General features: G+C 34.2%; 2 protein-coding genes across 3 annotated transcripts in view; one reads left to right on the top strand and one right to left on the bottom strand.

Annotated features, from left to right (window-relative positions):
- Nucleotides 1-6,434: 6,434 nt before the first annotated feature.
- LOC136034516 (DNA polymerase epsilon subunit 4-like) lies at nt 6,435-10,484 on the top strand. Its single transcript, XM_065715743.1, has 2 exons — nt 6,435-6,750; nt 10,299-10,484. Exons 1-2 carry the CDS (start codon nt 6,514-6,516, stop codon nt 10,437-10,439), a joined length of 378 nt encoding a protein of 125 aa, XP_065571815.1. The 5' UTR covers nt 6,435-6,513; the 3' UTR covers nt 10,440-10,484.
- A 3,544-nt stretch (nt 10,485-14,028) lies between these two features.
- Nucleotides 14,029-25,184, bottom strand: part of LOC136034515 (BRD4-interacting chromatin-remodeling complex-associated protein-like) — a 64,198-nt gene continuing 53,042 nt past the window's right edge. For both annotated transcript variants that reach the window (XM_065715741.1, XM_065715742.1), the window contains 3 exons: nt 19,924-20,167; nt 16,985-17,434; nt 14,029-14,305 (listed from right to left, as the gene is read on the bottom strand). In XM_065715741.1, coding sequence (XP_065571813.1) covers nt 14,288-14,305; nt 16,985-17,434; nt 19,924-20,167 — 712 coding nt within the window. In that variant the 3' untranslated portion in view covers nt 14,029-14,287. The remainder of the gene's footprint in view (nt 14,306-16,984; nt 17,435-19,923; nt 20,168-25,184) is intronic.

The raw sequence follows: 25,184 nt of genomic DNA, 5'->3' as shown, positions 1-25,184 counted from the left end.
AAAAAACTCCAATTATATAGCCCTGTTTTTGGCCACCTTGAGCCAGTATCCAGTTCCTGATTGTCATTTACACTAAATTTCACTTTTTCTGTTACCTATATATGTTTGTACCAGTTTTACCATTGGTAAAACTGGTACAAACAGTATTAGGCTACTGGCTTTCATATAGAGTGAATATACCACTTGATGCCTTTTTTAATGCTGTTTACAAATATAATAATTGCTTCTACTGTAAATTCAGATTTAAGCACTTTTTGACCTCTTAAAAATGAACTATATATGGGATCATTACAAATCTGTAATAGTTTAGAAACAAATTTGGGCTATATATTTGCACATCAGGGGGTGGGGGTAAATCATAGCATATATTAAATATGTAAACTAACCATTGCTGGAATTTTTTTTTATGTGTGTGCTGTTGCACTGGTGATTTCTCTTCTCATTAAAATTTGATGTGCATAAACACATTAAAAAAAAACAGCAATGGTTAGTTAACATATATAATATATGCTATGCTATACCCCCACCCCCGATGTGCAAATATATAGCCCAAATTTGTTTCTAAACTATTACAGATTTGTAATGACCCCATTTATAGGTCATTTTGAAGAGGTCAAGAGGTGAAAAAGTGCTTAAATCTGAATTTGCAGTAGAAGCAATTATTATATTTGTAAAGAGCCTAAAAAAGGCATCAAGTGGTACATTCACTTTATATGAAAGCCAGTAATACTGTTTGCACCAGTTTTACCCTCATTTCTTGTTAATATTACTAAGGGGTCAGAGTTAAGCACTAGAGAAGCCATTGTTAAATAACATGTGCTTATGTATATATAGCTTTTTGCTACTTATTCTTCTCTGGTTATATAATGCTTGATGTGGTATAAGCCAAGAGAAGGACCTGTAGACCTATAGAAGAAAACCTGTTAAAAAAAGATGATTCTTTGTAATTTACATAATAATTATAGCTTTCTACATGCAGCCCTGCTCTACTTTAGCCCCAACCCTTCTAATATGGAAGCTGAAATTACATATTTTCTATTGATTCTGCCAATCTATCCCTCAACCCTAGTAAAAGGTGGCAGAAAACATTGGAAATATATAATTTGGGCTATATATTTGCAAATTAGGCATGTTAGGGGTGAATTTCTTGTTGTTCATATTTTGATTTACAAATAAAGTGAATATACCACTTGATGCCTTTTTGTATGTTCTTTACGAATATAATAATTGCTTATTTTGCTAGTTCAAGTTTAAGCACTTTTTGACCTTACTTAACCTAACAAATTTTGGCAGTGAAAAACATACATTGTTTTGTCAAAAATGACCAAAAACACATACCTTAATTGAAAATTTGGCATCAAAGAAGAAGAAATACAGCATAATATTGTAAAATTTATTAATCCAACTTAATTGTGGAAAATCAGTGCTCATAGATTATACAACATGTAAAAATGGATTAATAATGAAACAGTAAGTTTGAGACCAATGTTTTAAGCTTTTTTATACCCAAAAACTATTTGAGTATACTTTGGTCATTTTCAAGAGCTCAAAAACTTGTACTTGAAGCACTTATTATGTATGTAAAAAACATAAAAAGGCATCAAGGAGTATGTTCACTTTATTTGTAAATCAAACATATGAACAACAAAAAAATTACCAATTATTAGTGTAGCTGCACATTTTTCCCCTGGGTATGTAGGCTTAGTGGAAGGTCACTTATACCTGATCATGTCCCTACTGTTTTTACTTGGTTGAAAAAAATACAAAGAAAGTTCCTATTGAAAAGGAAAGAGATCAAAAGTGAGATTGAATTTGTCATAGCTTGGAGGTTTGCCCCTTCAGTCTGTTTAAAGAAAACAGATTCATAATTGAAGCTTTGTTCATTTCAATCTTAGGGATGATCTACATTTGTTACACTTAATTAAATGGTTGTAAAGGGATACTTTTATTTATTTGTCTTGTTTGTTTTCTACATAATTTTTTAAATCTTTAAATTGATATACATATCTTACAAATTAATTAGTCATATCATAGTTCCACTTGGAAGTTTTGACCTACTTTGTAACCCTGGTCTCAAAATTGCATATAAATTTATTGAAGCTAGGAAACATAGAACTCCTCTCTGTTTAAAAGAAAATGGATGGACATAAGTAGGTTTTTATACACTAAAGTCCTAGAGCCATGGAAATTAAAACAAAACAATGAAGATTAACTTTAAAATTCTGGACATGACATAAATATAACATTCACAAAGAAAAACCATTCACAAAATTTTACTTTTGTGCTCAGTTTTCAACCTGAGCAATTGCCCTAAATTTTTAAACCTTGCAAAACATTCACCAGCCAATTCTTATGACCTACACTGTTGTCTGTACATCAAAAATTCATTGAAAAGGAAGGACCACCTTACTGGCATTTCTTCCTTTGTACTTATATTTAATGGGTTTAAAAGAAAGCTCCTATGGCTAACTCAGAAGCCTAGTAAAGGACCAGGTAATCCTTCAGACAGGAAGTGCAATAGGAAGCTAGGGGCCAGTCATCCTATGCTTTTGCATGTCCTTCCTGCTTACTGACCCCAGATTTCTCTAGGTAACCTGTTAAGTTTGGGCCAATTCTGGCTGAACTTACAGAGTTACATCACTGACCTTCATCCCAAACCAAATAAACTGCTAATGCCAGAAATTAAACCTGTGCCCTTTGGATAAAGGATTCTCAACCTAGAGTGCCAGCCACTTAGGAAGGAACACAAATGTCACCAGAGAACAAAAATTATTTGGAAAAAAGAAAATATTGAAAAAAAAAACAACTCAAGTCATAGTTGCTCATTGCTGTCCCACAAAAAATATGTATTTCATTAAGACAAATAAATTTTTAAACAGGTATCAACAAAACTCCATCAGGGATTGTATTTACTTAAGGTACAATCAGCAATATTAATGCTTAGTTTTGTGATATTCTGGTCTTGAAATAATAAAAAAGTGAAATTATATGTTCTACTTGTTTTCCACAAGCCCATTTGAGAAAAATCATTTGTAACAACAATATACCCATGGTTGGCTCAGAATCTCTCTAAAATGCTTTAAACAGAAGGAATTTTAAAAACAATTATACTCATCAGCAAGAAAAATATTAACATAAATCTCTAAACTTGGCACTTTTTAAGACAATTTTTAGCAAAGTAAATGCAAAACCTTAATGGTGACCTATGTCATCTAAAAAAAACCATTAAAATGTGTCAAATGAATTTTGATGTAAGATGCCTCAAATACTTTCAGTTGAATTGTGAAATGAAGGGCCAGGTATTCCTTTACATTTTATACAATATATAAAAAGAAACAGTTCAAATTTTTTCACAAAAGAAGAAGCTCTTGATTTAAAAAAATATATGTATTTTTAACAGAAAGCAACTGACATCAATGAAATCAAATAAAACAAAAATTCATGGGGAATAAATAATATAAGCCATATATTTAACCTATAATGAGGTGGCATAAAAGATTATTTCTAGAATTAGAAAAAAAACAGTGTTATGGCTTAAAGTTCTGCTCAATCAACAGGAGTTGTCTAAGGCCAGAATATTTAAGAACTAAGGCCAGGGAAAAAGAAGCTGATAACCAAAAAATAAGGCACCCAAAAATTTCAGGACCCTTTAGAGGAAAAGAAGTAGAAGTAGGTACTTCAAAATACCTTCCTGGGACATACTTTAGCCTGTAGACACATCCCTGAAAGTTTCATTTTCCTAGCCTAACCTCTTTCAAAGATAGCCAAAAGTAGCTAAAGTAAAATTTTACCCCTACTTTATCTTAAAAATCCAGTTTAAATAGCAATCTCAACAAATATAGACTATATAAAAGGCTATAGGTATTGGCCTAATCATTCTAAATTTTTTTCAACTAAAAATTATAGGATGGTTTACAAACTAGGCCTGTTTGATATAATAACATTTGACTAACTCACCAATGTGATAGCTGCCTCCCTAAGAATCAACCTTTTTAATAAAAAAAAAACTTTTCTTCTGACTCCTTATGAAGCTTAGCCTATGCAAGACAGGCCTAGAACACCAAAAACCCTTTAGATACTAGAAACGCACCCTTCATTTCGTGTTAATTTTGCAGCATTGCATGACTCCATTCTACTCGTTGTAGGTTTAATATAACTTTTTACTTATATTTAAAAAGCTTCTTCTCCTAGAAAGTATCTTTGTAAGTTGTTAAGTTTTTATCAGTTTTTCTGCTTAAGAATTATGGTGTTAGATTCTAATTTAAATGCTGGGAAAATTATTCTCACTTGGTCAAAATTTTTGATAAACAGTAAGTTTGTATGACAAACGGGCTATAATTTTTTGATCAACGGAACTTTATGTCGATGAACAGAGGTAATAATATTCTTGTGAATTGAAAAACTGTACATTTGTTCGTCTTCTACAGGTCTAAAGCTATTTTAAACCCCATTTTGTAGACACCCTTGACTACACTAATGCATTAATCAATATTTGAATATAAGAATATCCTTAGGGTTTCTTAATTGATTTATTGAGTTGCATTGTTGTTATCATTTGTTTGTTAAATTAATTTTTACGATTTTGTCGATCTTTCAATAGTTTTTCACTAACTTCAGACTCGCGAAGCTTATTCGCTTTGAGTTTTGTTGTCTTTAGTGATGAATATTCAATTGTAAGTTTCGAAATGCGAAAAAGTCCATATTATTTTTGGACGAAATTAATCAAACAGTTCGTGGTAACAAACTGTAGTAAGGAGCGACCCGGCTCAATAGTAACCAAAACTCGTTACATCAAAAGAATCGCATTTTAATGCTCATTTTAAATATACAAGTTTCATCAAGATCAGTTATACCCATCAAAATTTACGAGCCTGAGAAAATTTGCCTCAGTTTAGAAAACAGGGAGAAACACCCCCTAAAAGTCATATAGTCTTAACGAAAATCACACCATCAGATTCAGCGCATCAGAGAACCTTATTGTAGAAGTTTCAAGCTCCTATCTACAAAAATGTGGAATTTCGCATTTTTTTTGCCAGAAGACAGATCACGGATGCGTGTTTATTTGTTTTCTTGGTTTATTTTTTATTTTTTTTTGTTTTTTTCCCAGGGGTGATCGTGCCGACTGAGTGGTCCTAGAATCTTGCGAGAGGGCTCATTTTAACGGAAATTAAAAATTCTAGTGGCCTTTTTAAGTGACCAAAAATTGGAGGGCACCTAGGCCCCCTCCCACGCTCATTTTTTCCCCACAGTCACCAGATGAAAATTCTGAGATGGCCATTTTATCCACCATAGTCGAAAAACCTAATAACTATGTCTTTAGGGACGACTTACTCCCCCGCAGTCCCCATGGGAGGGGCTGCAAGTTGAAAACTTTGACCTGTGTTTACATATAGTAATGGTTACTGGGAAGTGTACAGACGTTTCCAGGGGGATTTTTTCGGCTTAGGGGGGAGAGTTGAGGAGGGTGGGGTTACGTGAGAGGATATTTCCAAGGAGAGACTTCTAATGGTAAAAGAAAATTTCAATGAAGGGGTCGCTGGATTTTCTAGCTTTGTTTGAAAAAACAATGAAAAAATAAATGTGAAAAGTTTTTTCTACTGAAAGTAAGGAGCAGCATTAAAACTTAAAACAAACAAAAATTATTACGCATATGAGGGGTTTACCGCTTCGTTATACCTCACTCTTTCCGCTAAAGTATTTTTAGTCATTTCAACTATTTATTCTACGGCCTTTGTGATTCAGAGGTCATTCTTAAGGAATTGGGGCACAATCTAAGCTTTAGTGTAAAGAGCGAGGTATCGACGAGGGTTGAACCCCCTTATATACGCAATAAAACACACGAATATAGAAGTTCGTTACTTAAGTTAATTCGTAAGTTACGTATATTTTTTACCAATGAAAACGTTCGTAAAAAATTAAAAGTTCTAGTTGCGTTTTTAAGTAATCAAAAACTTGGACGGCAACTAGGCCTCCTCCTTCGCTTCTTTTTTCTCAAAATCTTCCGATTAATTGCAATTAATTAATATGCAAATTTTGTTTGAATTATTTATGTGTGGAGAGCCAAGATCAAAACATGCAATAATTCAAAAACGTCCAGAAATTAAATAAAAAAACAAGTTTTTTTAGCTGAAAGTAAGGAGCGACATTAAAACTTAAAACGAACAGAAATTACTTCGTATATGAAAGGGGCTGTTTCCTCATCAACGCCCCGCTCTTTACGCTAAAGTTTTTTACTGTTTTAAAAAGCAGAGTTAAGAGAAAGAGTCAAACTTTAGCGTAAAGAGCGATGCATTGAGGAGGAAGCAGCCCCTTTCATATACGAAGTAATTTCTGTTCGTTTTAAGTTTTAATGTCACTCCTTACTTTCAGCTAAAAAAAACTTGTTTTTTTTTATTTAATTTTAATGTTAAACCGCGCTCAGCTATGATTTTACGTTTGACATTTTTGATAAAATATTGAAAAGTTTTACACATTGATTGTTTAAACCTTTACAAAATTTCTGGAATCGAAATAATGGAAGAGGAAAGTATTGACATCGAAATAAGCGATTATTCTGAAGAACTAGTTGGTTCTGAGACACTTCATAGTATTAATATTACTGAAGCTGCTACTCATTCAGAACCGAAAGTAAAGAAAACAGAAGACAAACTTGTGAAGTTGCCTTTCTCAAGAGTCAAAACCCTGATTAAGCTTGATCCAGATGTAAACCTAGCAAACCAGGAGTCAGTTTTCCTCATTTCCAAAGCCACTGTAAGGAATATAGCTATTTTGTTTGATTAGCCTACAGTAAACTACTTTTATTTATATTTTAAATCTAAAAGTGGTAAGCTTTATCAAGCTTGCCACATAACATATTCATTATAACAACATAATAAACACATAAAAATCTGTGAAAATAATACACTATGGAAACATACAGGCTACAAAGGCAACTAACATAAAAAATAAACAGAACATTCTAAAAATAGATTGTGATAAGACATAGTAGGCTATTGAAATCTATAGAGGCTAAACTGCTCTTGAAAGACTTGACCACAATAGTCCCTTCTGTTTCCAATGGAAGTACATTCCAAGTCTTCCACACTTCACTAGATAAAGAATTTTGGCCTAATCTTTTGTGTGAACATAGTGGGTATATTTTGTGTTGGTGCTGATGGGTACTACTGTAATCTGAGCTAGATTAACATGTCTCTGTCTAGAAATTAATTGTGTGTCAGTTTTTGTAAAGATTGGAATGAGAATATATCATTTGATGTCCATTTTATGGTCTTCAAATTCCATATTTGTTTCTGGGGTAAATTCCAATTGAATCTCCCTAAAAGAGCTAAAGACAGCCCATAGCCTAGTAGGCTAACTAAAAGCTTAAAAATATGGATCTAAAAAAAACAGTTTGGTGAGAATAAACTATTATTTATATCTCCTTCAGTTGTAGCAATATTTTATTTTCATTAGTCTTAATAGGAAAATATTAGTTGAAGACAAATTTGTTGGAATTTTTAAAAAGAGGCTTAAACCCCTTGAAAATGACATCACAGCAGAATTTACTAAGCAAATACACATACAAAAATCACTTCAATAAAAGAGACCCTTTTCTTGTAATGATTAAATAGTAACTCTCTTACCTCAAAGGGTGAAAGGTGAGCTATCCTTTCACTCCTATGTAGAAAGGATCTCTTTTATTTTAGTTGCTGTTTTTACAGTTTGTTTTAATTTATTTTTCTTATGATTTGCTCTTATTTTTAAGTTTCTGTACTGAGGATGGGTGAGTAGAGGTCTTGGCAGAAATATTTGCATTTTTTAAATTTTTACTGGTTTGAACTATCTTGTTTTTATCTTATTTCTTATGTTTTTGTAGAATCAAGAAAAAATTTATTCTTTTTTTTTAGCATTAACACAAAGTTTAATTTGGCATATTTTAAGGAAGGTCTTTCTTTTATAACCCACTAACAAAAAAAATAACACAGTAGGCTAAAGAAACAAAAATTAGAAAAGTAAACAAGAAAAAACAGAAAATGGTGTTTTACATAGGATGTAGTAGTGTTGTTGATTTGTAAAATTCAGTATGGATTATTCAGTTGAAAGGTTTTATATTTTGGTATGTTGAATGTTGTTTATACACATTTTGGTTGTGCCAAACAACAACCAAGGAACTTAACCAAGATCATGGTTGGTATCTCTGTCTTTCCCCAAGCTGCTAACTATAAATAATTTTTATTTATAAAAACATTTTTAGGCATCTACAGTTAAATCCTTTGCATTCAAATCCTAGTAAAACCTTGTGTATCTGTTGTACATTTTTTGTGAAGAATGATTATGTGGTATTTTTTGTATAAATAAATGCTGAACAAATTTTAGCTATAGATAAAAATAAGTAGATCTTAAGAGTGGCGCTTGACTTACACTAGCACATCATGGCTAAGTAGCCCCAAAGGCCATTACAATATCTTACTGTTTAATTACTTGTTCAATGGTACTTACCTAGATCTGGAATTTTTATTATTCACTGGTTTAAGTTGTAAGCTTTACTATACAAAATCAGTGTAAAACAAAATGCAAAGCATTAAGAAGTATTATATATGAATCATCAGAACAAAGCAACAGTTCTGTACAACATACAATTTGTCATCATATAGCAACCCTAAATAGTTTGATCTTGAATCCTTAAAAGGACTTGTTTCCACTTGCTATATCACTACTGATGGACATTTATTCATCCTTCAATGTATTTTATGAAATTAGAATGCTAATTGTTCCTTTGACCATTGCAAAAGGATGACTCAGTAGAAACTCAAAAAACTCAAACTCAAACTCAAAACATTTATTTTTTTGCCTTAAAAAATCAAAATAAAATATGTTAAAACTAAAATTGAAGGTTAGAATAGGCAAGGCATATAAATTTGTCTTTTGGTACTTATGAACTTTAAAAGATATGTCACACTTTAATTTTTAGTCTTAAAAGTTGGCACTTTTCTGGCAAACAGGTTTTTACTTTTTGTATGTTTAAAAAAGTTCTTAAATTATTTTTAAAGGATCTTGTTATGAGTTGATGATCTCCTTTTTATGATCTCTATCTTTATAAATTTATACAGGCCTGTTGTTAATTTTTTCAACATAAAATAATAGCCTAGTTCCATGCATGTACATATATATAGCAATGGGCACTCATCCCCATTTATTCTAGACATTTATCATAGATATTCAATTTTCTGTTGATAGGATTTTCTCCTTTTTACTATTAATAATTTCTGTTTATTATAGAAGCCTTATAAGCAATAAAGTTCCCTGAGAATTCCTTGCTGCAGAAAAATTCCAGTGATAAATGTCTTAAAGACCAAAATTAAATAAAAAAAAACAAGTTTTTTTTTAACTGAAAGTAAGGAGCAACATTAAAACTTAAAACGAAGAGAAATTACTTTGTATATGAAAGGGACTGCTTCCTCATCAATGCCCCAGTCTTTCATGAGGAAGCAGCCCCTTTCATATACAAAGTAATTTCTGTTCATTTTAAGTTTTGATGTTGCTCCTTACTTTCATTTAAAAAAAAATATTTATTTAAGTTCTGAATGTTTTTGAATCAATGCATGTTTTGATTTTGGCTCTCCACAGATGAATAATTAAAGCAAAATTTGCATATTTATTTTTTTTGGCTAAATGGCTTTCTCATAGTTTTGATCAAATGATTTTGAGAAAAAAAGGAGCAGGGGAGGAGGTCTAGTTGCCTTCCAATTTTTTTGGTTACTTAAAAAGACAACTAGAACTTTTAATTTTTTACGAATGTTTTTATTAGCAAAAGATATACGTAACTTATAAATTAGCTTACGTAACGAACTTTTGTATTCTATAACATGAAAATTTTGCTTGTTATAGTATATCTGCTTTAATGGTTTCTTACTTTACAGAGTTCATATCACAGCCTTCTTAAAGTGTAATGTCCCTAGCATCCTGACTGACACCTCTTAGTTTCCCAATCTATGTCCTAATTACATCTTGTCTTGATCTTCAATGTATTGTCTGGAAACTTGCTATGAAAAACTGACTCTTAATAGATAATTCTTCTGATAGAAACTTGGATTCTTTTTTGTGGCAAATATTCTTAAGAGCCAAGGAAGCTATTTTGCAAAATGTATAGATGGAGGGGGGAAGTAGGTATATGCTCTGGCTTCAAACTGTCATGGCGTTCGATTAAGATGTATTTTTTTTTAACGCGTTAATTATTTGGGAACCCAGAAAGAGGTATGTTCTTTTGTTTAAACAAGAACTTTTGTAGTTGAAAAAAATTCATGATATTAATTTTATAGGAATTCTTCATTGAAAGGCTTGCTAAAGAAGCATGTTCTCATACCCTGGCATCAAAAAAGAGGACAATACAAAAGCAAGATGTTCTGAAATGTGTAGACACTGTTGAGGCTCTGTCTTTCCTTGATGGTATTATAGAGTAGCTTTTTCATTATTTAAAAAATAAATTTATATTTTTTTGTTCAAAATTTTCATAGACCTTTTTTTCAGAATTGTCATTTTCAGTCATGTTTGCACTAGTGGAAACTTGGTTTTATGGGTATTTTGGCAGTGATGAAATTTGTTTCTTTTTAATAGATTTACTGTTTCTTTAAATATTTTGGCAATTTGTTTATTTGTATACATTTAAAAGAGTTTTTTTCCTATTAGATTAATTCTTGTTTAATTTTAATAGATTTATTGTTCTTTAATTGAATTAAGAGGAACATGGATTATTTTTGAATCTGTTTATATCTATTAGAGTATCATGTACAAAACTGCCAGCATTAAGAGCTTTTCTGTTCTTTTATGAGAGAGAAGAGTTTATTAAACAACTTTTGTAGCTCTTGGCTAATTTGATGTTGCATAAATATTAAAAACAGAAATTATGCACTGTTAAACATAGACATAAAAAAGGCACAAATGAATTGTAATATCGATTTGTCTGTGCACGTATAGGAATCATTTTGGACTTCTGTCTAGTTCTGCTGTCTGCAGAACTGCAGACACCAGACTGGCCGTCTGCAGGTAAGATGTCTTGATTGGCTGGGTCTAATTGGAATGTTTTTCCAAACCTTGTGATGAGATCATGCAATCTTTGTTCTAGGCACTGAATGTTTTGTGTAATGAGTGCTACTTGGTAAGGAATATCTCTAGAACCCAGGATAATCCTAACTACCCTTTTTTGCACTGACTAGGTCATGCATCAGGTGAGCAGTGTGTTGTACTGAAGGGCCCCACACAGAGCAGGCATACTCCAAGACTGGTTGCACATAACAAAGATATGCATGGAGGACGCTTTTGACATTGCAACCAAAGCAACACATTTCGGACAGTGTTTGAAGGGAAGCATTACCTTTCCTAATTACACTGTCAACATGTGCAACGAAAGAACAGTCTCTGGAGAAAATAACACCAAGTATCTTCACTTCTGACACAACAGGAAATGGAACTTCAAGGAGGGTTAAAGTCTTATTTTAGGGGACAAAGCTGAAGAATTTTGACTTGGTAGCATTAATGATAAGATTGGACTCATTACACTGGGAATTAGTTGGTCAAAAATGTCACTAACAAACTGGGCTATAGGAGTACTACCCTCAAGTAGATAAGTAAGCATGAGTGATAGGTCATCCAGAAACTTATACCTGTCTTTGTGCTTGTTCAATATGTAGTTAATCACAGCAAGAAATGTTATGCCTGCAAGTTTGGTGCCTTGTGGGGCCCTGCTGGTTGTTTCACTCCATTTGAAGTCAGTGTCTTCTTTGAGGAGGGCTAATACTTTCTGTTGGTGTCCAGACAAAAAATACAGTACAATTTACAGAGTTTGACGCATAGCTCCCATTTGCTTTAAGTTCAGACATGCAATGTGGTAAGATAGAAGGTCTAACGCTTTTCGAAAATCGATTGCAACTAAATGACCCTGGGTTTCAAGCCACTTTAAAATGCGGTCGAACATTCTTACAAGTTCTGCACTTTGATAGTCCTCCGTATTGATATTTGTCTATGGATTCACGAATTTGAGACAACAGGTGGCAGAGTACGAAATACTGTCACTTTCGCAAAGCATGAAGTTAAGGAAACGGGTCTCAACTCATCACAGATTTTGGAGGGGAGTTATTTTCGGAATGACCTGTATGTGCACTTTCTTCCACGGTGGGGGAAACACATCAGACAAAAAGCATTGGTAAAGCACAAAGCACAAATTAAAAGCAGTTGCAGTGAAGAAAAAACAAAATAAATACGTATGGTATTGATTTTGAAAAATGCCAAAGTGTCCTTTTTTTCAAAAAGTTGCCTTTTTTCACCCAATAGTGGCACGGTGTCACCCAGAGTGAAAAAGTATCAAAAAAGCACTAAAAGTATCCCTTTGGCAACCCTAAGCGTGCTTACTCTTCAAAAACAGTAAAACTATAAACTGAAACAAATAAATTCTTAAGAAGCTTAGCTCAACGCACATAAAATTATAAAATATGGGTCTTATCTTATTAATGATGTTTCAACATATTTTCGTATTAAACACTCAATGGTCTCTGATGGACTCATAGATGGGACTAAATACTTTAAAAAATTGGCTTTAAACTGTGGTGCTAAAACCACAAATAAATGGCGCAAAATGAAAATCTTAAAATTATTAACGCCATCTATGCTGTATCCAGGGTGATTGGGACTGAGTTTGATTCTTTGCTGTTAATGGGATAAAGCTTCTGCATTACTCTGAGGTTATTTTCAGTATTGATTTCGACACTCTAACGATAGATTTTTAGCTAAGGAGAATTTAAGAGACCTTCTCCAATTCCTAGTATAGGTCTTTTTTCTATGGATGTTTTTATCAGCACCATCTTTTTTTCTCATATTGGCTGGCTCGCCATCTACATCGCCAATTTCATCTTTGTGGCTCTTCATATAGCACCGGTCTATAGTTACCAAGTACCTTTTTTCCAAAAGTCCGCAGATTAAGTACACTGAGTTGTTGTTTATCTTCTACATTTGGAGAAACCTTTCATTAAGTCGTTTATCTCGTATATTCGGAAAAACCTGTGCAGAAGAGAGCGATAACGAACACGAAGGGCCGTATTGGTACCGGCTGGATATCCATCCTTAAACTGCTGGGGATAGGCGATTCGGGTATCTGCACTTCCCACAGGTCCGAAATCCCCCCTCCCAAGTTTTAAAAACCCCGTGACGAGTTGACATCTCCGGCTTCTTGATAAGACTGTGAACCATGGCAAATAACTGCCCTAAATGCAAAAAGAACGTTACAGGAGCTCAGGGTGGAATAGAGTGCAGAGAGTGCTGCAGCTGGTTTCACTTTAATTGTGCCTCAGTAACGTACAACAAAGATACAATGGAAAAACTGAAGGGAAAGTGGCTCTGTCAGAAATGCAAATCCAAATCTGGCACCCCCCAAAAGCACTCCAGTACAAAACAAATCCACTTTAACACCAGCCGATGGACGCTCGGTCACTCATTCATCAGGAACTCCGATCCCAGTATTCACAGGCTTGGATTCTTAGTCAACTTCCACATCCCAACAATGTAAAACTGGCGACTGCTCGTACTGTCACAAAGTGGCAGAACATTGCTCCTCGTTGCAGTGCTTTTTCTGCTCAGAATGGGAGCACGCTGGATGCAGATCATTGCACGCAGATCTATTCCTAGCGATTAAGCAGCTTGACAACAACTCACAATTGTTAAGTACGAGTGTACAAGCTGCTCGAAAAGGAATGTATCAAAACTACTCCTGAGACTACAGATTCCGTGGCAGACACACACACACACACATACACACACACACACACACGAACGCACGCACGCACACACGCACGCACGCACGCACACACACACAAAAGATAGAAAGAAAAATCGATTGATGATTTTCAATGTCAATGAGTAATACCTCTTTTCTGTCACTTCTCTTTTTCGCTTTCTGAAATTCATCGAGTTTGCAAATGGGCCACCCATTTTCAAACAGTATGACGTTTTCTGTATCCTAAACAAAACTGAGAGTAGAGGGTTAAAATATAGACGAACAACTAAAAACTTAAATACAAGTTTAACTGTCATGGACAAATTTGTACAAAAAAAATAAAAAACATAAAACTGACATCTTATAGGGGGTATAATTTCTTCTAAAATTCGATAGATTGCACATAACGAAAAAGATAAACCAAATAAATAACTAAAGCTGCATTAAAAAAAGAGAAAACAGAAAAATTAAACAACATAAAGGGAAATTAGCAAAAACGGAACAGCCAGAATTCGTCAAGCGAAGCTTCAACTTTCCATGGATACTTCAAGAGGTGAAAATATCCTGCAAATTAAACAAAAAGTAAATAACTAATAAAACAAACATGCAATATAAATAAGGATAGAAGTAAAAAACAAATAGGTGCTATAGTAAAAGGAAAACCAAAGGAATAAGAACCGTTATGTACTAAAAGAACTTTCTTGGGTTGGAAGGATGACAGGGTGTGTTTTGGTTACTTTAGTTCATAGCCTTATTAGCTGAATATAAACCAGATAATATAAAAAAAACATCGCAATATGCGAGGAGCTGATCCTGCCGAGATCACGTCTACAGCTAACAAGAATGATGGCAATCAATGACAGTAATAGACGAGCCGACTTAAATAACCAGTTTGTCTGCTTCAACTCGCGTAAACAACTACAACGAAATCAATAAACCACATTTACAAGAAAAGTTTCAATAACTTTTTTAGGCTAGGCCAAGTAATGCACGTTCTAAGTCCCTTTATTTTATTAATAACATGCGTAATGCCATGTTTGATTCACTTTTCGTGCTTTTTAATCCCAGTTTCACAAATCTTCACATTCTTAACAATACATAGCGTATACCAACAAGTATTCTTCCAGAATCCCTGCCGAGACCACACCTGCAGCTAACAAGGACGGTGGCAGTCAATGGCGGTTATAGACAAGCCGACTTAAATAACTGGTTAGCCTGCTTCAAATGCATTAGGAAAGCTTCGATGATGGCATGGAAGACAAAGCACAAAGAGTTTGCCGAAAGACATGCGGTCTCTAATTTTTCATAAATCAGTACATCTATGCTTTGGCTATATAATTTAATCCCATCCATGTTCTCCTTGACAATGAAATTATTTCAGAACACATCCAGAATAAAAGTATACTATTGGCAAACGCAATGAAGTGGAGAATATTATGAATAAACGAAAACCGGAAAGGCAGAATAATAATGAGAAGAATAGAAAAAAAAGTCACAAAATGAAGTACTGTCCAGAAAAAATTCATAATGTGAAGGACTGACATAAAATAAAAAATATTATATGAAAAAAGCTTTATTATAGCTATGATAACCTCAATAGAAACAACCATCTACTTGATTTATATTGTATTAGTAGAACTGAAGACAGATTATCAGTAGGACACAAAATCAATTTCTCTGGTAGAGGGAAGGAGGAGAATTGTCATGAAAAAATTGATAATAAAGTTTTCTGCTATTTTATACTTAGAAGGGAGGTGTAGCTTGCCCCCTGCCAACTCCCTTAATACCATAGACTAATGGCCATGATTCTTTTGCAAGATAGCAGTCTGCAATAGTTGTTAATGGATGGGAGTCCTCAATTATATCACATTATGATAGCAATGAGAAAAGCTCAACTTGAGTAGTAGTCATAATAGGACAATAAAGAATATAGAAAAGAGGTTGAATGATAAAAAACTACTAAGGCACATAGAAAAGCATACAAGTATAAAACTTTTATTGACTAGCTGTTACACTGGTTTCCACTTTTGCAGTCAAAATAGTTATTTTATAAGCAACAATTTTTGAAAAACAAAATAACATCAAAGGAACATTAAAATGAAGGACACAATAATTATTTAGAGTAGAAATAAAGACAATACTTCATATATTTTCTTATGAGTCATAATACTTAATGGGATATATAACTGGGGTGTATTTATTTTTTCTAGCGGGGGAGGGCTTTCATAGGGTTTAGAAGCAACTTATCTTTATAGATGCTACTAGAAACACTGTTTACAAAGAGAATTGACAAAAATTGAATTGGGGTACCCAATTAGTTCCAACCAAACTATGGCAAACATTGGGTTTGACAAAAAACCAGAACATATGCGAACTATCTGAAACGAAAGGTTAAGACGGCTTAACTGTATGAGCCAATTGTCGGAGATCATGCCCACTGGTGCCCTTTATTGCCAACTATTTATTAGGGCAGTGGGCATTATCATGAGCCCATATAGTTAGTAATATACGGCGAAATAGAAAAGCTTGTTATCAAGTGCGGTTAGCTAATACTCTCCAGATAGGTCCCAACAGCCAAATAATAACAATAAATTATACCTACAGGTGAAAATTTTGTTTAGAAGACCTATTTCCCAGCTAGATCTTTTCCTGTATAAGAAACTAAAATTAAAGAGGAAACCCAAAGATATTTCAAGGAATACGAAATTTTGATACCTAAATATAAGTTCATACTAATCTTTGTGCGTTTTATTTCAAAGCCTTCCACTCAACATTTTCAGGGAAGCCCCTAAAACAATTTGTAGAGGGAGCGTAGGGAGCAAAGCTTCTCCTCTTTTTGTACAGGTATATACACCGGGTTTCATTTGGAATTGCAAATAAAATTTACGTAAACGAAGTTGAAGAAGAAAGAGTCAACACTCAAGAGCTAAAAATGAGTCGCAAGAAGGTGTACAGCTTACAGCTTTGCCGTTGTACCCCCTTTCCCTTGCCCTGAGCACAGCCAGGGCTGTCGAGTTGCAGTCGGAGTTTTTGTAAATTTTTGTTGAATGGAGTCGAAGTAGGTATACTGATAATGTCTGGAGTCCGAGTCGGTTATAACTTATAACCGACTCCACAACCCTGAGTACAACATTATTATTAAGTAAATATTCCTCTGGCAGCCTCCCCGATAGTTTTTTCCATATCCCCTCCCTCTTCTAATACCTTTTGAAGATTCAAAATACTATCAATTGCACTTTGTACCTGAGCATTGATGTCTTCTTCTAGCGGGTCTTTTCCACTCTTATAAAGATCACTATGTGGGTATAATTCCATATCTTTTTGAAGTCTCTCTAATTCGTTGTACTCTGCTTGTTCACATTTGATTCTATTCTCTTTTAATCGTTCCAAAACCACACGGGCTTCTTGAAACAGAGGAGGTTCGGTCCGCTTTATAAGTGGTTCACATTTAACCCGAGTTTCACATTTAAACTGAGTGGCACTATCAGTGATGTTTCCTGGTTCAACTTTTATACTTTGTTGGCTATCACTTCCTGTTCGATTAGGTTCTGTTTTAACTAAAGGCTCGGGACGGCAAAAGGGGTTTTGTGATATATTGAGTCGAGCTTCTTCACGCAACCGTTCGAGAGAAAATCGTTCTTCTGCAACGAATCGACGCTGAATCATTACATGCTCGGATGACGGGCAATCGCGCTAGAGAAACAAGAAAATGGTAAGTAAATATACCAAAAATGTATCCAAGTAATTAAATATACCAGTAAAGAAAGATATAATATTTAAAATAAAAACAAAATAAACGACAATACTGTAACAGTCCCCAGAGAAACAGATGCCACAAAAGAATGGCATGTGAGTACAATTTTTATATTTGACGTTGCGGAGGGTGTACCTCCACGATTTTAGCTGTGAATTGTATCATGAAAGGGATACAAATTTAGAAACCATTAATAGGAGTCTTTATTAACGCCATCTTCTAGTTTCTATGATTTAAAGATAAGTGCAGCCACTTGTTCAAAAAAGTGAAAATACTGGGTTTAAACTATTTAGGTCCAAAATGTACATGGCTAATTTTAGTAAGACTAAAACTGCTGTGCTTATTAGATGGCATATGACCATTATTAAGAGGCTCACATGTACGGATTTTGGAAAAGTCAGGTTTATTATATACAACCTAACACTGCCCCTGTCACCTCCCCTTTCTTCCCATATGGAACCTTTCAACTACATTGAAAACTTTAAAAAACCCCCCTACTCTAAAGCTGACTGTTTTATTTTTTTTTTATCACTCACTACAACCACAGACAGCGCATCCATTAGATGAAAACTTATTGCCAAATAAGCTTACGCAAACGACATCATAAAAATAAACAGTTAGGCTAAGCTGGGTTTTCAGGCACCGGTTTTGAAGCGTGTTTTGAGCGTGTTCGACAAAAATCGTTTTCAGATTCTGCGTCATACTTTGGTAACCCTACTACCCTATAGTTTTGCCATTTCTTATCCCTTTTTAGATGATTATATCAAAAGATTAATCGTAAAACACCAAAAGAGGGATTATTCGAATAGAAATTCAAATTACAAGTTCTCTTTTCGAGTAATAATAATATTTAGCCTCTGGTATGTTTGCAGTACAAGAATATACATACCATATGCATTGTTTTATTTTGTTAACAAATAAAGTCAAGTCAAAATTGAAACGAAGAAAAATATATGACGCTAGAAAAGTTGCCAAGTTAAGCAATTTTGTACGGCATGAAGAAGTGTTTTAACCAGAGCCAAAATACAACAAAAATTTAAAAATTCTCAGAAAAAAAAATCAAGATTATTGGTCGGTTAAAACTCTTGAAAAGTTTTTTAAGTGACGCCCCGGTTCAGAGGCCAAACTGTCATCTAGTTGTGCATTCATCGTTAAGTTAATACAGCCCACACAAAATGAGAGTTATTGCATGCGACGCATATACAGTATTACTATTGATTCTTCTAAAAACAGACAATATTTTAAATTTTATTATGTAGCTATTTTTTGTAAAAGAAGCAGTTTTCATTCTTCACAATTCTTAGTTCAACTGGAAAACAGCTCGATCCAGCATGGTGAGAGAGAGAACAAAACATGGGACAGCCACTGGTCGCAATCTTGTCTGTATGCCACTCCTGGTAGACTACGCAAGCCATAGAAAAGGAAGAAAGAAAGAAAGAAAGAAGATAGATATAGTCGGCATAAGCTGGTCGCCACTGGTCGCAATCTTGTTTGTATGCCACTCCTGGTAGACTACGCAAGCCATAGAAAAGGAAGAAAGAAAGAAGATAGATATAGTCGGCATAAAAACCCATGATTCATTAGCATTCAGTAACTTTTGAAATACCCTGAAAAATATATTTTATGAAATGAAAGAACAACTGGGGGAATTTAATTCCCTCAAATTTTTCCTCAAAGGGAATTTAAGTCCTAACGGTAAAGGAAGAATACTGGTACTACTTGGGACCAATTGTAAAATCGCAGCACTTGCGGCATTGTAGACATAAAGCAGGTGGCACCTCACATTGATAATACAAAGACATAAATGACATTTTTGAGAATTAAGAATCTTTCTAGAAGAAAAAGAAATGTCGCCATGTCAACCTATTCGCCAGAGGGCTAAGAATAGTCTTAAAACTCCTACTTATTTCGAATACTCAATGTCCTTAGGGAACGTCATTTTTAAGTAGCTGAAGATATTCAAGCAGTCATGACCTGCATGAAGACTAAGCTTCCACACTAGACACGAAGGCAAGCGGGAGAGGAGGGGTCGGAGTCGGAGGGGTCACCGACTTTTTCACACCACCAACGTTGCAGAATCTCATTGGGCTACCGTTTTACTTTTTTATAGCTATTTTTTAAGCCATTTTCATGCCCTTTACAAGAATCTTGTCTTTTGGATATTCTTTTTACAAAAAGATCACTTGCTAAATTCCAGATAATAGGTATTTTTTCAGGAATTCATTTATACAAGAATAAATTTCCTACGGTTTGAGGATAAAAATAACAGCAAAGGGAAAGGAAAAAACTGAAAAATAAAGAAAAACTGATCATTAAGGTGAAAATGTCACAAAAAATTGGTTAAAAAATGAAGCATTAAAAGGAAAGTGTAGAGAAAGTAGGAAGTAAGGAAGTAATTAGACATAAATTATTTGTACAAGGCACTTACCATACTCTCTCGAAATAACAAAGTTCGATATTTGTCCAACATTGACTGAAATCTGCTGGCTACATGTTCAGCCTCTTCTTGGAATTCGGATTCTTCCTGTTCCTCTACAAAGGGGTTTGGTGGTCTTTCATAATAAACATGATACCGTAGTAGTCTCTTACAGGCGTTGCTTTTGTTCAAGAAAGGCACACGATAATCTGGGTTTAAAGCACCATTTTGATCAACTTTCAACTGGTGCTCAAATCTAAATGAAAATAAGTGTATAACGAAATGTTACCCAATTGAAAGTATACAGAAAAGAGTAACGGAAAATTACCATAAACATGTTTTTCATTAATGGTCCAGAGGTATTTTAAAACCGTTTTAAAAATTGTTTTTAGAATATTTCTAATATTTTATAGGTTTATTTTCAGGTATTTGCCAACAGCTGAAACAGCAGATAAACATTCTGTTTTTAGATTTGAGCTTCTAAAGTGATTAAATAAAAAAAACTAGTTTTTTTAACTGAAAGTAAGGAGCGACATTAAAACTTAAAACGAACAGAAATTACTCCGCATATGAAATGGGTTGTCCCCTCCGCAGTCCCTCGCTCTTTACGCTAAAGTTTGACTCTTTGCCACAATTCTACTTTTTAAAACAACTAAAAACTTTAGCGTAAAGAGCGTGGGACTGCGGAGGGGACAACCCATTTCATATACGGAGTAATTTCTGTTCGTTTTAAGTTTTAATGTCGCTCCTTACTTTCAGTTAAAAAAACTAGTTTTTTTTATTTAATTTCTGAACGTTTTTGAATTAATGCATGTTTGATTTTGGCTCTCCGCACATAAATTATTGAAATGAAATTAGTATATTAATTTTTTTTTTTGGCTAAATGGCTTTCTCTTAGTTTTGATCAGACGATTTTGAGAAATAAGGGGCGGGGAAGGAGGCCTAGCTGCCCTCCAATTTTTCGGTTACTTAAAAAGGCTACTAGAACTTTTAATATTCAAAGAACGTTTTTATTAGTAAAAAATATACGTAACTTAAGAATTAACTTACGTAACAAACTTTTATATTCTTATATTTTTATTATGTGTACGAGGGGGTTTGTACCCTCGTTAATACCTCGCTCTTTACACTGAATCGTAAGTTTTGTTCCAATTCTTTAAGCATGACCCCTGAATCAAATAGGCCGTAGAATAAATAGTTGAAATCACTAAAAATATTTTAGCATAAAGAGCGAGGTATTTATCTCCTCCTAAATACCTCGCTCTTTATGCTAAAGTATTTTTAGAACCCTTCATATGCGTAATAATCTCTGTTTGTTTTAAATTTCAATGCTATTCCTTACATTCATTTGAAAAAACGATTCCATGTTTATTTTTTCATTGTTTTTTTTTTATAGTAATGCTAGAAAATCCTGCGCCCTTTTCATTGAATTTTTTTCCCCCATGGCATATTTCTCCAAGGAAAGATCCTCCCACATAGCCCCCTCCCTCAACCCTACCCCCAAAACCAAAAAAATCCCCCTGAAAACGTCTGTACACTTCCCAATAACCATTATTATATGTAAACACTGGTTGAAGTTTGTAACTTGCAACCCCTCCCCCAGGGACTGTGGGGGAGTAAGTCATCCCCAAAAACATAGTTATTAAGATTTTCGACTATGCCAAACAAAATGGCTATCTCAAAATTTTGATCCGTTGACTTTGGGAAAAAAATGAGCGTGGGAGGGGGCCTAGATGCCCTCCAATTTTTTTGGTCACTTAAAAAGGGCACTAGAATTTTTCATTTCCGTTAGAATGAGCCCTCTTGCGACATTCTAGGACCACTTGGTCGATACGATGACCCCTGGGAAAAAAAAAACAAAAAAAAAAAAACAAAAAAACAAACAAATAAACACGCATCCGTGATTTGTCTTCTGGCAAAAAAAGCAAAATTCCACATTTTTGTAGATAGGAGTTTGAAACTTCTACAGTAGGGTTCTCTGACACGCTGAATCTGATGGTGTCATTTTCGTTAAGACTATATGACTTTTAGGGGGTGTTTCTCCCTGTTTTCTAAACTGAGGCAAATTTTCTCAGGCTCGTAAATTTTGATGGGTATAACTGATCTTGATGAAACTTGTATATTTAAAATGAGCATTAAAATGCGATTCTTTTGATGTAACGAGTTTTCTCAGGCTCGTAACTTTTGATGGCTAAGACTAAACTTGATGAAACTTATATATTTAAAATCAGCATTAAAATGCGATTCTTTTGATGTAGCTATTTATATCAAAATTCAATTTGTTAGAGTTTTGGTTACTAATTAGCCGGATCGCTCCTTACTACAGTTCGTTACCACGAACTGTTTGATTAACTCACCAAAGCCTGTATTAAAAGTGCTTTTCCTGCATTACCTGTTACCTATTCAGGTAATAAATCTATGGAAATTACAGAGAACATTACTTACTAAGTTTCAAAACACGACACCTTCAACTAAAGTCCTCCAGAACAAGGCTAAATATTGCTGTCAAAATTACATATAAACTAATGGAACTAATAATAGTGAATTACCAATTAGATCAAAGACTTGAAGAAGAAAATAAAAACAATAAAAAATTAGCAAAAATAGAATTTTTCAAAAAATTATCTAGTAGTATTTTAAACATGTCTTCGCTTTTTAAACGTTACTATCTAAAAGCGGTACTATTCGTGAGGGCTTTGTGAAATATTTCTACTTTTATAGTATAATCGTCCAGTTTATGTAAAGCAGCTTTTCTGGGTGTTGAGCTATGTAGATACTAAGTACACAGCCACTGATATGGAAATTATTTACATGCTTTAGGGATCCAGCATCATGAACTTATTTGTCCTTAAAGCCTAATTAGGATGCATTCTCTTTCAGCATAAAGTGTCTTGGACAGCCGAAAACAAGTTTTCAACAAGAAATATTTCTACTTTTTAGTAAAATTACCTCTTATATCAAAACCAAAAATAAATAAATAAAAGCTTTCTAAAGTTGCCTAGCAAAATCTCAAATCTTTGTGTTTTTTTAATGTTACTACCATTGTTACTACCCTACCAATGGTGCTACTTATTAGGCTTTTGTGCTTTTTTTTATATAACTCAGCTGGGTAATGTTATGTGTCATAATCGTCCAGTTTATGTAAAGCTATACCCTACTTTCCGTAACACTAGTATTAAAAAAAAAACAAAAAAAAAAAACAAAAAAAAACAAAGATCTGGTAAAAGAGCTTACCATGTCAATTAAATGAAACCAATGTTGAATAAACCCGGCCGAACAAAGATATACAACATTCTTAAATGGAAGCTCATAAAATACTGTCACTCAAACAAAAATCGATCGAAATAATTTACCACATCAAGGTATTCACGAAGACACATGTAATCGAAAATTACCATCACAAATTACCAAAAACAATTCAAGCAGCGAAATCGGCTTCAATATTCTTTTTCAAATATTTCGAGTTACCACATCGAATTCTGACTTGGTTATCACGTCAAACACGAATTGTGTTGCGAGAGCAACACTTTTGTTTTGTCCCGTTTTTTTTTTTTTTTTTTTTTTTCCTATGCCGCCGATCTCAGCTTATTCCTGGAAACTGGTAAGGGTCTAACCTGTGCGGTTTTTACGGAAAGTGTGGACCTCAGGCCGGATTGATGAATATGACATTACATTTTGGAAAGCTCCGTAGAACTCTTGCCTGGGTCCAAAAAGGATGGTTTTTGCTTATCCTCGAGCCAGAGCCTATGGTGTGCGAAGTGAAGTGGAGTTATATAGCCTATGTCAGAGAGGAGTATCTGAAGTTGTACAGCCAAGCTTTCGTTTCATCAAACCATGTTTCTGCTTTCGAGTGGAAAGCTCCGTTCTAGCAGGCAAGCAGGCAGGCACCAGTTTCAAATTGAAGATGGACTAAAATCTATAAGTGTTAAATATATGCGGTAGTTCCCCGGCCCCACAGCCAATATATCTTCTTTGAGTGATAAATAGAAAAATTTACAGAAACAAAAAAGTGCGATTTTCCCACGGGTCCGAAAGTGCTGCCATCTATTGTTTCTAGCCATTTCTGTTCGTGATTTCAGCTGACTTTACCATTCTTTTTTTTCTACTTGGGATTGCAATAGAGAAATGGTATCAGATATACCTCTTAAACTTTAAAAGTCCTCTCATTGCTAAAGAAATTAGAGCTTATCCTTTGCTCCTTTCTAAGTGGTGGTGTTAGAAAGTTGGCCTCCGGCAAAAAAGTCAACTTTTGAACTAAGACAGATAGAATTTTTTTTTCAATGACAATCGATAGACCTTGATGAGCTGATCAAAGTATATGTCATCCATTTTTTGTTACAAAAATTCCTTCATGACATACACCAGTTTGAAAGTTTCAAGGGGTTGACAACTTCAGTGGTAAGGTACACACTTGAACCAAAAATAGGCCGATACCAATTGTGAGATATGTAGGGGACTTACAAGCAACAGTCGATTATTAGCTTATAATCATCTTTGGCAATGAGGGGTTTGCAACTTTTGCTGATTGGTGTACCTATTATCTGTTTCTGGTGTAATTGATGGTAAGAACAACTTGGTTCCCGATTGTAAGACATGTAGGGGAGTTGTAAGTAATAATCGGCTGTTAGGCTACAATGACTTCAGCGACAAGGGGTTTGCAACTTTTGCTAGTTGGTGTACCCATTATTTTTTTCCGGTGAACTTGGATGTATATCACGGGAGAGGGACTTGTAAGTAAGAATCGGTTGCTAGAGGAGGTTCATCAGAGGCTAAAAATTTGTGCAAATTGGTGCACATCTATGGTATTTGATCCTGAAAAGTCACGAATAGCTTTATAATACCAACTAGATTATATAAGATAATGTTCCAAGTTTCCATCGGTCACGATGTCTACGATTGAAAAGGATAAAGTTCAACTGGCTGCGAACTCAATTTAGTCCCTTCTTCCGATATTCTTTTGCTGTTGTTTTTTCAACGCTGAAGAACTTGATCATGTGATTACTGATTGTGTTCTGCTTTGAATATGCCGTTTTGAATGCTTTGATAGTTTTGACAACTTCAGAATTTAACCGATAGCAAAGAAACAAAACCAAAGTGTTGCTCTCGCAACACTTTTATCGGCGAAGCCGGACAAAGGTTGCCGCAACACTTCACGTTGCCCAGGCAACGTAGGTCTAGTTATTCTTTACGTTTGACAGTCGAAGGAAAGGGGTAAGAACGACTTACTGAGGTAATACATGAACATTCTAATGAATAAAGGTTTCAAATGTTTA

The sequence above is a fragment of the Artemia franciscana genome, chromosome 13 (genome assembly GCF_032884065.1).
Source record: "Artemia franciscana chromosome 13, ASM3288406v1, whole genome shotgun sequence".
NCBI lineage: Eukaryota > Metazoa > Arthropoda > Branchiopoda > Anostraca > Artemiidae > Artemia > Artemia franciscana.
Note: the sequence above shows the minus strand (reverse complement) of the source record. Positions and strands in the feature narration are given on the sequence as shown.

Excerpts from the sequence above, each read along its gene's own strand:
- LOC136034516 (XM_065715743.1), top strand. The coding sequence starts at position 6,514 with ATGGAAGAGGAAAGTATTGACATCGAAATAAGCGATTATTCTGAAGAA. Across the intron at positions 6,751-10,298 it reads TCCTCATTTCCAAAGCCACT|GAATTCTTCATTGAAAGGCT; the intron begins GTAAGGAATATA and ends TTAATTTTATAG.